The following is a 12,960-nucleotide window of genomic DNA, read 5'->3' as shown; positions in this document are numbered from 1 at the left end:
TTTAATAGGGAAAAAAACAAGCGATCTGCGGAGCAACTCTGTTCAGCGTCTCATGCCGGCGGCCATCTTGGCTCCTCCCCCCCAATTTTCCTTTCCTGAACATACCCAGATCAGTCCAGGACAGCTGGGATGTACCAAAGCCCCCCTCATACCGGTCGGGAACCCGAAAGACCCACTCTCAATTCACTTTCACTAAAAGTTGTATCCTCCGGCGCCCGAACATCCAATCAGTAATGCCCAGTGAAAGTATGCAGGGAGGACCTCACTGTGGCCCTACATATCTCCTGCGGAGACCCAACTGACACTCGGCTCAAGAGGCTGCCTGCACTCTAGTAGAAGGTGCTTTAAGGCCACTCGGGCCCATACGACCCTTAGAAACACAGGCCGCAGAAATAGCCTCTTTCAACCATCAGGCCAAAGTAGCTTTCGACGCTTTCTCCCCTTTCTTCGCTCCACTGAACAAAACAAAAAGATGGTCTGACCTTTTAAAAGGGTTGGTAACCTTCAAGTACCGCAAAAGCGCACACCGAACATCCAAAAGGTGAAGATCTCTACCCATTGCAGAGTCCCTAAACCATTCTGGAAACCCCGGCAATTCCACTGTGATTCACATGGAAAACAGAAACTACCTTTGGCAAAAAGGAAGGCACCGTACTCAAAGACATCTTGTTGGAGGAAATACATATGAAAGGGTCGCAGCAAGAAAGAGCTTGAAGCTCCGAAATATGTCTGGCTGAGAGAATTGCAACCAGAAACACCGTCTTTGGTGTAAAATCCTTCAAAGAGGCTCGACCTAAAGGCTCAAAGGAAGGCTCACAGAGAACTCTCAAGACCAAGTTATGGTTCCAGTACGGACAGACCTTGCGAACCGGAGGCTTCAAATGCTTCATTCCCTTGAGAAAACAAACATCAGGATGAGATGCCAATGGCCTGCCCCATAACTTGCCCCTGCGACAACCCAGAGCCAAAAGCTGGACTTTGGAGCAAACTACAAGCCAGGCCTTTGAACAGACTGTATTGCAGAAAGGACAAAAATTGTGGAACAGAAGCCAGCAAAGGATCCACCCACTGCTGAGCACACCAGGACTCAAAGACCTTCCAAACTCTAAAATAAGCCAAGGAAGTAGAAGGCTGTCTAGCCCGAAAAAAGGTAGAAATCACTGGCTCCAAATAACCCTTCATGAGTAATCGCTGCCTCTCAAAAGCCAAGCCACGAGACAGAAGCAATCCTCCCGATTTGAAAATATGGGACCCTGCCTGCAGTAGTACCTGCAGATGAGCCAACCGACGAGGACCATCCACCGACAGTTGCACTAAAGTCTGCAAACCACTAATGACGCGGCCACTCCGGCGCTTCCAGAACCACTGGCCCTGGATGCACTTCTATGCGACGCAGCACTCACCCTATGAGTGGCCACAGAGGAAACACATACAGAAGAATCCCCGTCGGCCAAGGACACACTAGAACACCTAGGCCCACCGAACAGACTTCTCTTCTGCGACTGAAGAATCTTAATGTCTTCGAGTTGGCCCCTGTCGCCATGAGGTCCAGCTAATTCCCCATCTGTCACAAATGTGGTTCCAGGTTTCCAGGGACAGTTCCCACTCCCCGGGATCCAGTTGCTGTCTGCATAAGAAATCCACCTGCACTTTGTCTATGCCTGCTACATGAGAGGCCGTGATCCCTTTGAAGTGATGCTCCACCCATGCAAACTGCAGCTGAGCTTCCCAAGCCACTGTGTGGCTCCTTGTTCCTCCTTGGCGGTTGATGTACGCCACCATCATCGCATTGTCTGACACCACTCATACCATTCAACCCTGGACCAGGGGCAAGAACACCTAAAAAACTCTATTCACCACTCTAGTCTCCAAGCAATCAAAAGACCAAACCTTCTCCGCCATCGACCAGAGACCCTGAGCCGAATGTCCCATACACACTGCTCCCTAGCCTTTGAGGCTGGCATCCGTGGTCAGCACCACCCAATCCAGAACTTCGAGGGCCATACCCTTGCCCAAATTTGTCCGAGAGAGCCACCATGCTAGGCTGGCCTTAGCATCCAGCATCAGAGGCAAGGGGACATAATACTCCTCCGACAGATTTGATAGAGGCAACAATGCCCTCTGCACCAGCCACATGTGGGTAAATGCCCACGGAACCAGGTCCAACATCGATGCCATGGACCCTAAAACCTGCAGATAATCTCAGACCTTCGGGACTGGGAGATTCAGCAAATGGGAAACTTGCTCCTGTAATTTCGCCACTCTGTCCGCTGTCAGATATACCTTGCCCTGCCAAGTATCAAAGCGAGCTCCTAGGTATTCCAAAGATTGAAAGGGTACCAGGTAGCTTTTTACCACATTGATCACTCAACTCAAGGAGCTCAGACGTTGCCTCACTCGTTGTACCGAACGAGAGCACTCCTCCTCTGTCTTCATCCGGACGAGCCAATCATCCAGGTATAGGTGAACCAACACCCCTTCTTGTCTCAAGGCCATCGGTATAAATACCATCACTTTCATGAAGATTCACAGAACCATGGCCACACCAAAGGGAAGGGCCTGAAACTGAAAATGCTGACCCAGCACCTTGAACTGCAAGAACTTCTGGTGCTCCTTTTGGATAGGAATATGCAGATAAGCTCAGTGAGGTCCAATGACGCCAGGAACTTTCCCTTGCGGACAGCCACAATTACTGTACGCAGTGTCTCCATCTGGAATCATGGTACCCGTAAGCTCAAGTTCACCTTCTGCAAGTCCAAGATAGGATGGAAGGTGCCCTTCTTCTTTGGCAACACAAAGTAGATGGAATACCTTCCCTGCCCCTGCTCGCCCAGAGGAACCAGGAGGATGGCTGCCAAGCTTATTACCTGCACAGCGTTCCTTCCATTGTGTTGTGCTTGCTTCGAAAAAAACAATGCGACTCCAGAAAGGCGTCACTGAGCAGGCAAGAAAATTCTAAGGCGTAACCGTCCCTTATCACCTCCGGAACTCACCGGTCTGAGGTAATCTTGACCCACTCCTCATAAAAATAGGACAACCTGCCTCTTATCACCACCAATGAGGAGGGGGTGCCCCTGGCCTCATTGGGATGGCTTACTTCCTCCGGCCCCCTGACCAGAACCGCCTCTGGAGGACCGGATAACCCCCTGAAAGGAACGAACGATTCGACAATTGTTTCCGCCCTGCGGAGAGGTGCCTCTACTGGATCAAAACCTCAACTACCAAAAGCGAGGACGCATGGGAAAGCTCTTCCTAATGACTTTATCATCTTCCGGCAGCCTATTGCCCTTGGTTTCCCCCAGGGACTTCATGAGATGGTCCAGGTCCTCCTGAAAGAGAAGCTTTCCCTTAAAGGGAAGGTTACACAACTGAGTCTTAGACCACATGTGGGAGAAACCCTGATTCCTACTCGCATCTGCTGGAGTCAGAAGATACTGAACTCCTGCAGAGGGGGTAGTAGTATATATGGTAACACCCCCTCGAAGTTTATGCTGACTCCATCTGCTGGACTGGGGACATAACCCACTGTCTGGACTGATCCAGGTACGTACAGGGAAAAGTCATTACGCCACTACCACCAAGACCATAATCCTAGCCATAGTGCACACCAGATCATATAAAGCATCTTCCACGTAGGCCACCGCCACCTCCAGATGGGCCACTTGAGTGGGGGACAGCACACCCGGAGACGCCTGCTTCTGCGGCTTCTGGATCCAGCAAGCTGCATCATACTAGCATACACCACCGCCCAAAGACTCAACGCTGACACCTCAAACATGCACCTTAATTGAACCTCCAGCTTACAATCCTGGATATCCTTGAGGGCAGCTGCCCCGCCACTGGAATCGTAGTCTTCTTGGCCACTGCCAATACCACCGCATCGACCTTAGGTGTTTTAAGGCGATCCAAGTGTTCTTCCAACAAGGGACAGAGCTTTGCCATGGACCTTCCAACCTTCAAGTCCACTTCTGGGGAGTCCCACTCCTGACTAATGAGTTTCTGAATCTTCTTCAGAATGGGAAAGGCACTGGGAGGACCCCACAGACCATCAAGAACCAGGTCGATGCCCTTGTTGTCAGAGTCCTTCTGAGACAATTTGACTCCCAATTCCTCCAACATCTGAGGAATAAGTGGCTGGAGCTCCTCTTTTTAAACAAGTGCACTACCAGGGGGTCATCACCATCCTCTCTGGCTCCTTCTGCGAGGTCCGGTTCATCCCGGCTTCCATCCAAGTCAGGATTCTGCTCCACATCCAGGTCCTCCTTCAGATCCGCAGCTGGAGAGGACACCCCCTCGTCTTGTGGATCATTAGAGTCCTCCAGATCTCTTGGGTCCAGTTCCATACATGTGGTTCGCAACCCATGATACCTATCTAGCCTTCCCGAGGATGCCAGAGGACACTCGAAATGCCAGAAAGGCCTCGTGTATAAGCAAAACAAATTCTGGAAACACCCCTCCCCCCTCTAGGCCCTCAGAAACCCGTGCAGGGATGCTGGGCTCAAAGACCACCCCTTCCTCAACACTATCCTCACGAATCTGCGCCGTAGGAGAGAGAGGTGAAGGAGAGTCATCAGACTCGCAGCCGGCCGGAGCCCCCTAACTGTGACCCCCCCTTGGGAGCAGCAAGGACAGAGGCCCCCACCACAGTCCCTGTGGACCAGGAGGCCCTCTGGGCCTTAGGACCTTTAGCAGAGGATCACCCCACCATGAAGCACAGCCATTACACAGGGAAAGGGAGTTAAGGTGGGCTGACCAGGTACCGCAGGCCCTACAGGACTCCACACGCGGTTTCTCAGACATTCCAGCCACTACACTAACGCCCTCTGCTTAGAGATAGGCCTCACAACATGTCTAAACTAGGCCACGTCCCACACACCATTAGGGTTCGCACGGCGAAGGTCGGCATTCGCAGGAACCACTTGCGCTTGAAAACGGCTCCAAAAAGCTCAAAATCGTAGCAGGCCACAAGGGAAATCCCCAGCAGGGAAACCCTCTGAACCATGCGGTCGGAGAGGAGGCAGCACGAGACGTGCGGGCTAAAAGAGGAAACAGCTGCCCGGAGCGAAATGAAGATGTGGCGTGCCAGTGCAATTAGGCCCCCGTCGGGAAACCCCGAGGAGAATGCCGGCAGTCACCGCTCCCACTCCCTCACCAGTGTTGACCGCCCCGGACCTGCACCACAGGCAGACTCTCCTGGCTGTCCCTCAGCAAGCAAAACAAAAACAAACTTTTTTTTAAAATAAACTTTACTACCAGAATAAAGTTACAAAACGGAATACACCTTGAGGGTGCCAGTGGTGGGCGAGAGGGGACCTCGGGGCATGAAATGGGAGCCAGTCCCCTGGCTATCAGGGGCCCCGGAACCAGTGGGCAGTTACAGCCAGGGGGTATCCAACCTCCCATTCACCCGGGTCAAGCCGAGGGATAGTCCACACAAAGGGACCTGGCACATCGGAAAGCAGATCCAAATCTCCAAACTCCAGATCAGTCAGGACTGCAGGTTTGCACCTCTACCATCTGCTGGAGACAGAGAAATACTGAGGGACTGCAAGTGGCACCTCTACCATCTGCTGGAGACAGAGAAATACTGAGGGACTGCAAGTGGCACTCTCAGTTATGTAGCAGGGCCTCAAAGTTTTGTTCTCTGCCTCCATCTCCTGGTAGGGATACAAAACCCACTGGTCTGGACTGATCTGGGTATGTTCAGGAAAAGCAGGTTCATTCCTCCCCCCCCCCCCCCCCCCAAGGGCAGTTCTCAAATACGACCTTTGCACTGCTCACATGCGGGCCAATACAGTAAACCTCAGGAGAGCTGGCGAGCGCCCACTCTCCCAACGCGTGCCCAGGCCACTCTCCTGGGTGTGCGATTCACTAAGGAAAGGTATGCAAATTAGGGCCCGCAGTAAAAAGGAGGCACTAGGGATACTAGTGCATCCCTAGCACCTCCTGTTTGACAGAAGCGGCATCTGTCAGCGGGTTTGACAAACGACGCCGGTAAAAAATAAAAAAATCTAAAAAACAAATCTGCCCGCGGGTTGGAAAACGGACGCTCAGTTTTGCCGGCGTCCGTTTTCCGAACCCGTGGCTGTCAGCGGGTTTGACAGCCAACGCCGGTAAAATTAATTGTCGGCTGTCAAACCCGCTGACAGCCACGGGTTCGGAAAACGGACGCCGGCAAAACTGAGCGTCCATTTTCCAACCCACGGGCAGATTTTTTTTTTATTTTTGGGGCCTCAGACTTAATATTGCTATTATATTAAGTTGGAGGGAGTACAGAAAAGCAGTGTTTTCTGGTTTTCTGTGCACTTTCCCAGTGCCAGCCAAATTAACTCCTGCCCTTGTTGGCAGGAGTTAATTTCTGAGAGTAAAATGTGCGGCTTGGCCGCACATTTTACTTTCTGGATCACACAGGACTAACTAATAGGCTCATCAACATGCATTTGCATGTTGAGGGCACTATTAGTTTCGGGGGGGGGGGGGGGGGGGGGGGTGGCCGCGCGTTTTCCAGACGCTATTATCCCTTACTGTATAAGGGGTAAAAATAGCGCATCAAAAACGCACGTCCAAATGCACTTTACTATATCGGCCTGTTAATTTGGAAAATTGTGAGAGTTCTGGGGATAGGCTGGAAAGTTTGGAGCCCAGAGGCCCATCCCTGTATTTCAGGGGGTGGGAGGGGAGCAGAGGCCCATCCCTGTTTTCAGGGTGGAGGACAGAAAGAGGTCTAGGTGCAAAGGGAGCTGGGGGAAGGGAGGAATGAGGATTGTTCACCCTGCTAATCAGATAAGAGAGCAGCCTAACAAGCTGCACTCTCTAATGTGAACTTGGGCACATCATTTTCTTAGTACTTTGAGTACCAATGTGCGATGAAGCACAGCAGGTAATGTGTGTCATCCTGTCAGAGTTAATGCAGGTCCGTATACAGACTCCAGCATGTTATAAAGAACTGACAAATCCAATCCTGACTATTTATATTCTTTACTAACTACTGAAGCAGTAAACTAATGGTATGCTAATACACTGAGTGTTTAAAAGGCATGCAGAGACTGAAATGTGTGCAAAGAAAAGGCTTAATGCATAGCAAACCATGATTTTCTGCACATGCAAAATGTGTTCTGTGCTACTTAGGTCATAACTTGGAGGTGGAGGCCCCACAGCTGCTGAAAAGGGATGCAGGAAGTGGCTGGGGAGCTGGCCCTTCTGCCTTGGGTCGCCACCAGCCCATGGAAGGGCATTACCAGTGCATTTCTGAGACCGACTGCAAAGGAAATCTCTCCCCTTACAGGGCCAGCGAGCGATGCAGGGAAAGTACCTGTTTTAAATCAGATACAAAATATGCACGTGAAACGTGCATGCAGGGCTTTGCAAATAAAGGTCTAGCATGGACCATCCTTCCCTGCTCTCGCTGTGAACAGCCTAGCACCTTGTACCTGCACTGAAAGGGGCAGAGAAATTACCAGCACCCATTTTTATGTGAGTAAACAGCTGTGTGTCTACATAAGAGTTCTGAAAGTTGCCCTATACCTGTGCAATGTTTATCTTTGCATCCATGAGGAGGCGGCCAGTGGTTAGAGCAGAGGGCTGAGAACTAGGGAAGCCAGGGTTCAAATCCTGCTTCTCCCATTGATGCCCCCCCTGTGGCCTTGGGTAAGTCACTTCACCCAAACTTATATTGCAATCTCTCAGGGGCAGGGCCCTACCAACTGTATCATGGCAGCTGGTGCCGCAGGCAGTTTTTTTAAACCTCACAAATGGGCCGATACAGAAAAAAGCGCGGGACAGCAGGCGAGCGCCCGCTACCCGAGGCACGCCCAGGCCACTCTCCTGTGCACGCGATTTAGTATCGGCCCGCATGCAAATGAGGGCCCACGGTAAAAAGAGGCGTTAGGAACACTAGCGCGTCCCTAGCGTCTCCTTTTGGACAGGAGCGGCGGCTGTCAGCGGGTTTGACAGCTGATGCTCAATTTTACCAGCGTCAGTCCTCGAACCCGCTGACAGCCACGGGTTCGGAAAACAGACGCCGGCATAATTGAGCATCCATCTTCCAACCCGCGGGCCGATTTTTTAATTTTTTTTTTTTTACTTTTGGGGCCTCCGACTTAATATCCCTATGACATTAAGTCGGAGGGTGTGCACTTCCCCAGTGCTGGTCGAAATTAAAATGTGTGGCTTGGCTGCACATTTTACTTTCTGAATCGCGCAGGAATAACTAATAGGCCCATCAACGTGCATTTGCATGTTGCGGGCACTATTAGTTTCTTTTCGATACACTATTACCCCTTACTGTATAAGGGGTAAAAAAAGCACCTTGAAAACGCACAGCCAAACGTGGGCTGACCGTGTGCTCCTCCGGCGCGCACTGTACTGTATCGGCCTGAATGTTTGCAGATGCAAAGAGCAGAGGAGTAATCTAGCGGTTGGAACAGCAGACTACGAATCAGGGAAGCCAGGGGTCAAATGCCACTACCACTCCCAGTGGTCTTTGGCAAGCAGCTTCACCTTCTATTGCCTCAGATACAAATTGCGGTACCTGAATGTAATGCACTTTAAAGTGCCGAAAAGCAAAATACAAATAAAAAATAAAGAATGTGGGATTAACACAAACTGAAACTGCCCGCCCCACCCCTGTTCCTCACCATGGAGGGTGGGAGACCTGCAATGGAGCTGTCTGCACAAGAAGCGCCTCTGAAACTTTCCATCGAAATCTAGGGAGCTTACTTCATTCACCCCTCCATTTCTGTAATACTCAGTGTAACTCTCTGCACGGACTCAGCCCTGGGACAGGAGCCTGAAGCGCCTCCTCCTAGGCAGGGACCCTGCACACTCGTGTGACTCTGGGCTGATCAGCTGAGTGGTACGGGGATCTGGGACCCAGCTGAAACCATCTTTCCTTTAGTCCTCACAGATTATGGAAGGGGGCTAAGGGGAGCGAGGAGGAGCCCCTCTTTGTACTGCAAAGACTGACGGAAGAAAAGTGCTGCACTTACTCTGTTTTTGTGCGCATTCACTGAAGCATAGCGAACTGTTCCTCGAAAGCCGGCCACATTGCGAGGCTGGAGAAGGAGAAAAAGAAGTGATCAGAGAGGATCCAGCAAGCTCAGATGAATGATGTCCTTGAGTAACCCCCGAGGTCTGCCATTACAATAAAGCTTCCGTCTCCTGACATCTCATATTGTTCATTGGAGGACAGGCAAAAATTGTGGAACAGCGGCTCAACTTTATTAAAAACTATAAAACTAACAAAGACCTGATAACATTTTTTAGCATCTCTGCAGCCACTGCCCTGTAAGAGCTGTCTTCTTACTGATCAGGCCTTTCCGTAGCTACCTTCAGTCTGTGTGTGTGGCCCCAGACACGGGCAGGCTACAGCAGACGGAAGGACCTGGGGAGGCCATTTATCTGAAAACGGCAGTCTAGCACAAGATGTGGAGCAGGCATTCCCAGGAGTGTCAGTTTCCATGGACAAACAACCTGCACAAGGAGGACCTTCAAAAGTCCTGCTGCAAGTTTCAAACTGAAAGTGCACATCTACTTCCTTTTTGAAAATTAATGCAAAGTCTGCAGCGAAACGGTATCCACTGGCTTAACTCCAATGTGTAAAGTGTGAAAACAGCTCCCCAAAAGTGAGCTCAGCATGGCTTCCTGAACCATGATTTTCTCATGCACGAAAAGAACAAACAAGGAGCAGCAGTATGAACCTCAAGTCTTCCGGGCATGCAGAATCTAATTAATGACTATTCAATAGAAGCAAGCAGCTGGATTTCTTGTGAACCTCGTGTCTTCCGGGCATGCAGAATCTAAGGAATGACTATTCAATAGAAGCAAGCAGCTGGATTTCTTGTGAACCTCGTGTCTTCCGGGCATGCAGAATCTAATTAATGACTATTCAATAGAAGCAAGCAGCTGGATTTCTTGTGAACCTCGTGTCTTCCGGGCATGCAGAATCTAAGGAATGACTATTCAATAGAAGCAAGCAGCTGGAGTTCTTGTGAACCTCGTGTCTTCCGGGCATGCAGAATCTAATTAATGACTATTCAATAGAAGCAAGCAGCTGGATTTCTTGTGAACCTCGAGTCTTCCGGGCATGCAGAATCTAATTAATGACTATTCAATAGAAGCAAGCAGCTGGATTTCTTGTGAACCTCGTGTCTTCCGGGCATGCAGAATCTAAGGAATGACTATTCAATAGAAGCAAGCAGCTGGATTTCTTGTGAACCTCGTGTCTTCCGGGCATGCAGAATCTAATTAATGACTATTCAATAGAAGCAAGCAGCTGGATTTCTTGTGAACCTCGAGTCTTCCGGGCATGCAGAATCTAATTAATGACTATTCAATAGAAGCAAGCAGCTGGATTTCTTGTGAACCTCGTGTCTTCCGGGCATGCAGAATCTAATTAATGACTATTCAATAGAAGCAAGCAGCTGGATTTCTTGTGAACCTCGAGTCTTCCGGGCATGCAGAATCTAATTAATGACTATTCAATAGAAGCAAGCAGCTGGATTTCTTGTGAACCTCGTGTCTTCCGGGCATGCAGAATCTAAGGAATGACTATTCAATAGAAGCAAGCAGCTGGATTTCTTGTGAACCTCGAGTCTTCCGGGCATGCAGAATCTAATTAATGACTATTCAATAGAAGCAAGCAGCTGCAGTTCTTGTGAACCTCGAGTCTTCCGGGCATGCAGAATCTAATTAATGACTATTCAATAGAAGCAAGCAGCTGGATTTCTTGTGAACCTCGAGTCTTCCGGGCATGCAGAATCTAATTAATGACTATTCAATAGAAGCAAGCAGCTGGATTTCTTGTGAACCTCGAGTCTTCCGGGCGTGCAGAATCTAAGGAATGACTATTCAATAGAAGCAAGCAGCTGCAGTTCTTGTGAACCTCGAGTCTTATAAGCATGCAGAATCTAATTAATGACTATTCAATAGAAGCAAGCAGCTGCAGTTCTTGTGAACCTCGAGTCTTCCGGGCATGCAGAATCTAATTAATGACTATTCAATAGAAGCAAGCAGCTGGATTTCTTGTGAACCTCGAGTCTTCTAAGCATGCAGAATCTAAGGAATGACTATTCAATAGAAGCAAGCAGCTGGATTTCTTGTGAACCTCGTGTCTTCCGGGCATGCAGAATCTAATTAATGACTATTCAATAGAAGCAAGCAGCTGCAGTTCTTGTGAACCTCGAGTCTTATAAGCATGCAGAATCTAATTAATAACTATTCAATAGAAGCAAGCAGCTGCAGTTCTTGTGAACCTCGAGTCTTCCGGGCATGCAGAATCTAATTAATGACTATTCAATAGAACAAGCAGCTGGATTTCTTGTGAACCTCGAGTCTTCCGGGCATGCAGAATCTAAGGAATGACTATTCAATAGAAGCAAGCAGCTGGAGCTTTTGTGAGAACAGAGTCTTCCAGGCATGCAGAATCTAATTAATGACTATTCAATAGAAGCAAGCAGCTGGATTTCTTGTGAACCTCGTGTCTTATAAGCATGCAGAATCTAAGGAATGACTATTCAATAGAAGCAAGCAGCTGGATTTCTTGTGAACCTCGTGTCTTCCAGGCATGCAGAATCTAATTAATGACTATTCAACAGAAGCAAGCAGCTGGATTTCTTGTGAACCTCGAGTCTTATAAGCATGCAGAATCTAATTAATGACTATTCAATAGAAGCAAGCAGCTGGAGTTCTTATATAAAGGTATGTGTGTTCACTGTGCCCTAGTCCAGGCTTTTCCTGATGCTCATCTAAGGCCTGGAGGAAGATGAAGCACACTCCCAGTATAAATGTGCTATAAAGGCTGACAAAACTGCTGAATTCTTATATCATCTATGTAGATCTGATGTGTAGTGAATCTGATCCTTCATCAGACGGCTCTGTTAACACTGGGATAATGTTTGGGGACAGGGGGAAAAAAAAAGACTCCAGCTCCAACCTTCCTGATGATGGAGAAACTCCAGCATGGAGGATAGTTTACTGTTGGGGCAATTTGGGAAATGTGATTTAAGCTCTACAGATTCATTTTTTTCCCCAACTTGACATATGCAGAAGTGAAAAATCAACATCTTTCTTCATGGTGTTTCCCAGGATAGTCAGAATAATCCTGAGACCATCTTCTGCTCTACATCTGCCCCTTCCTTCCCAGAAAGGAAAAAATGAGAGGAATCCTATACAAGGGGTTTAATCCTCCTCCTTTGGCAATCGTCATAATATAACTGTGTCTCCGATGTTAACAGGCCAAGAAATATTTTCTTCATAGCACAGACCTTACATTTGAGTCAAAAAATTGTAAGAGGTAAAAAAAATGGCAAAACATTGATTTTGGGGAGAGCTATACCAACATAAAAAACTAATCTAACACTCAGACGACAGAAAAGAGAATGACGCAAGGTGAGCAGCAGGGTCCACTGGGAGGGTGGAAAAGGGAGAAAGGGCATTAAAATGCCAGAAGCTGGTTTCATGCTCTCCCTCTAACATATTTGGACTTCTTGAACATGTTGGAATGTTCATCTGCTTTCCATTGATTAGAAAAACTGAGTTATACACCTAAAAAATGGACCCTAAAATCCTAGGCAATGGAGTAAGGAAGTTCTGGGAGGACAGAATAATTGTTTCATCTCTGCACAGAGCACACAGTGTAATGAGTCTTTTCTAAGCTCACAGCAGGAACAGGGTTACTGCTTACCTGTAGTAATTGTTCTCTGATGAGAAAAATGAATGAGCCACACAGATGTGTCATATAATCAACTTTGCATGTCATGTCACTCTCTAGGAAAGATTTGTGCTTGCAGGGGGTTTCCCAAGTGCGGCCAGACCTGCTGCTTTTCAATTGCTTGTATAACTTTAGCTAAAAAAATAATTTGTACAGCTGGAGTAAGAAGAGGACAGCAGAATGCCAGCCCTCACACAAGGGTGATATCATCAGATGCAGCCTGGCACAGAAATTTGATATGAAATTGTCTA

At 48.6% G+C, this 12,960-nt stretch overlaps 1 protein-coding gene across 2 annotated transcripts in view; it reads right to left on the bottom strand.

The window, feature by feature from the left end:
- TTBK1 (tau tubulin kinase 1) overlaps positions 1-12,960 on the bottom strand; it is a 320,320-nt gene that overhangs the window by 166,790 nt on the left and 140,570 nt on the right. For both annotated transcript variants that reach the window (XM_029592821.1, XM_029592820.1), the window contains one exon: positions 8,988-9,053. In XM_029592821.1, coding sequence (XP_029448681.1) covers positions 8,988-9,053 — 66 coding nt within the window. The remainder of the gene's footprint in view (positions 1-8,987; positions 9,054-12,960) is intronic.

The sequence above is a fragment of the Rhinatrema bivittatum genome, chromosome 3, assembly GCF_901001135.1.
Source record: "Rhinatrema bivittatum chromosome 3, aRhiBiv1.1, whole genome shotgun sequence".
In the NCBI taxonomy this organism is placed as follows: domain Eukaryota; kingdom Metazoa; phylum Chordata; class Amphibia; order Gymnophiona; family Rhinatrematidae; genus Rhinatrema; species Rhinatrema bivittatum.
Note: the sequence above shows the minus strand (reverse complement) of the source record. Positions and strands in the feature narration are given on the sequence as shown.